Below are 2,242 nucleotides of genomic sequence, written 5' to 3' on the forward strand. Positions count from 1 at the left end.
CATCTTGAAGCCGGTCAGCAGTTTTCTAATCTGGTGAGCTTTATGTGGCTTGTTTGGCTGCAGTCGCTCTTTTTTCGTGTTTGGGTGGACACCCGATCCGCTAGCGATCAGCGTGGCTAACTGGATGTACGAGGGATTTTCCGGATGACTGTAGTCATGTTTATGGCTTTGGTTGTCGGGGTCCTGGGCGACGGTTGTGTCCGCAAGCAGAGAGGTCGCTTTTGACGGAGTGGAGCTGGAGGTTGGTTTCGCTTCTTGTCCACACACATCTGACTCAATACAGTTCGGAGGCTGACTTTGTTGAAGAGTGCACGGCTGCAGCTGCATCCCCTGATACGGAGATATTGATAGCCTATGTCCCCGCACATCTGACTCAATACAGTTCGGAGGCTGACTTTGTTGAAGAGTGCACGGCTGCAGCTGCATCCCCTGATACGGAGATAAGCGTTGATAGCCTAACGTAGTTTGGGCGCTGCTTGCGTGTGGGGTTTGCCTCCTCCGGAGGGCCCCTGCCTTTGGTGGGCGGGAGGCCTGTAGTGGTCGAATAGAAACTGGTGTCCGGAGACGCAGCTGGTTTCGTCGGCCTGCTTTCAGAAGCACAAGGGGATATGACCACAATCGGCTTGGTCATGAGTTTGGGGTCGGCTGAATTGGTGCCCAGCGGAAGCCTACTTCGTGCTTCTACCCCAGACCTGCTATAACCAAGCTTTCGCGCGTCTAGAGGACGATCCTCAGATAGGCGCCTGATTATGGAGTTGGCCTTTTGAATGCTTTCAGTCCGCTCAAAGATCTCCTGTACGTCAGATAGGGAAGAAAGAGTGACTGTAAGCCCAAGAGTTCGTATACTTCCCTTCTGGCGTATCCATTCTGCGTGGAGCGATTTATCAGGCTTGCAAAGGATCGACTGTGCCAGCTTCGCTGGCGTGATTTTTCCGGAGAATGACCCCCAGATTATAAGTCTGTTTTCCCTTAGGCGCCTGTCGACTAGAGACGCTGTGGCGGTTTTCATAGCCTCATCAGAAAGTGGTATGACTTTCTTCGCACCCAGATGACCCGGTATGGAAGTCGCGAGGTACTCGTTCAGCGAAGAAAGTTCCTTGTCAACTTTCGTCCAGTTCGCTGCATTCTTAGTGTCTGAATCCTCCATTGCCTTAGAAATACGCTCCAAATTCGCGTCGAGTATCCCGACCAGAGCGGAAAACTCACATCGGCCTTTCTGAATCTGCAGAGGGGGTTGAGTACCGTTTGGGGGGCTTACCTCTTGGCCGCGGTATGCATGGCACCCGCAAAGTAGAAGCAGCTGGCGCAGACAAATGGGTCAGGAGAGTTAGCCAGTGGGCTTATCTGGTCGTCCTGTAAACTCGTGCATTTGAAGTGCCACCAGGCCTTGCAGGTGTGTCATTGCATACCGCATTTTACTTTCGATGGGCAGCCATTTCGCTCACATCTGCTGTGGTCTATCAATGGCTGCAGAGGGCAATCGGTATAAATTGATGTCATGTTTAGGACTAGATGTAAAATGTGCGTGTGTGTGTAAAGTGTGCGCAAAATATCAAGGGTTATCTCTGAAATATTTTGTTAGAGTAATAAAATTTAACAATTACTCGTGTGTACTCTGTGAATAGATTGAACAACGAAAAAATTCTTTCACAAATTTGCACGAGGGAAAAACGAAACCGATTTCGAACATACCACGCGATAGGCTGCTCAAGAGGTCATGGAACGGGATTTGACATATTGTCTTGTTCATGTCAGGATTTTCACGCGTGATTGCGAGACAGACAAAATGGAATGGGAGTAGCAGTTGCCAGTGTGAAAATGACTAGAGGAATAATTAAGCAGAAGGTTAAGCGTTACAAATATTCCCCCTTTAGAGAGGGATCATATAGGCGCTGTCATCAGTCCAGACAAGTCACGTCTTGTCTCGTGATGCACGTTGTGTGATGTGGAACAAAACAAAGCATGAGGGATACGGAGGCACTAATCAGATTGGGCAACCTCTACAGTGAACATGTCTACTTCGGATAATGCCCACTTCCAATGATGCTGTCCCTTTTCCCAGACCCATGTGCCCACAACCCCCGCCAGTTATGCTTTCATTCTGACCGTAAAAGTATTATCATTCCTGACGGTATGCCACCCACAAGTTGGGAAATAAACATGATCATCATTACTTTTGGGTGTTACGCGATCCTCACGCAATTGCACACAGTATCTACGGCATGCGCGTTGTGCTTGGCCA

General features: G+C 49.3%; 1 protein-coding gene across 1 annotated transcript in view; it reads right to left on the reverse strand.

Annotated features, from left to right (window-relative positions):
* Window positions 1–327, reverse strand: part of T265_08261 (hypothetical protein) — a gene marked incomplete at both ends in the record, with an annotated part of 4,873 nt that extends 4,546 nt beyond the window's left edge. The window contains one exon of the mRNA XM_009174009.1: window positions 93–327. Within this exon, the coding sequence (XP_009172273.1) occupies window positions 93–327 (235 nt within the window). The remainder of the gene's footprint in view (window positions 1–92) is intronic.
* Window positions 328–2,242: the final 1,915 nt, after the last annotated feature.

Source organism: Opisthorchis viverrini (assembly GCF_000715545.1).
Source record: "Opisthorchis viverrini unplaced genomic scaffold opera_v5_210, whole genome shotgun sequence".
In the NCBI taxonomy this organism is placed as follows: Eukaryota; Metazoa; Platyhelminthes; class Trematoda; order Opisthorchiida; family Opisthorchiidae; genus Opisthorchis; species Opisthorchis viverrini.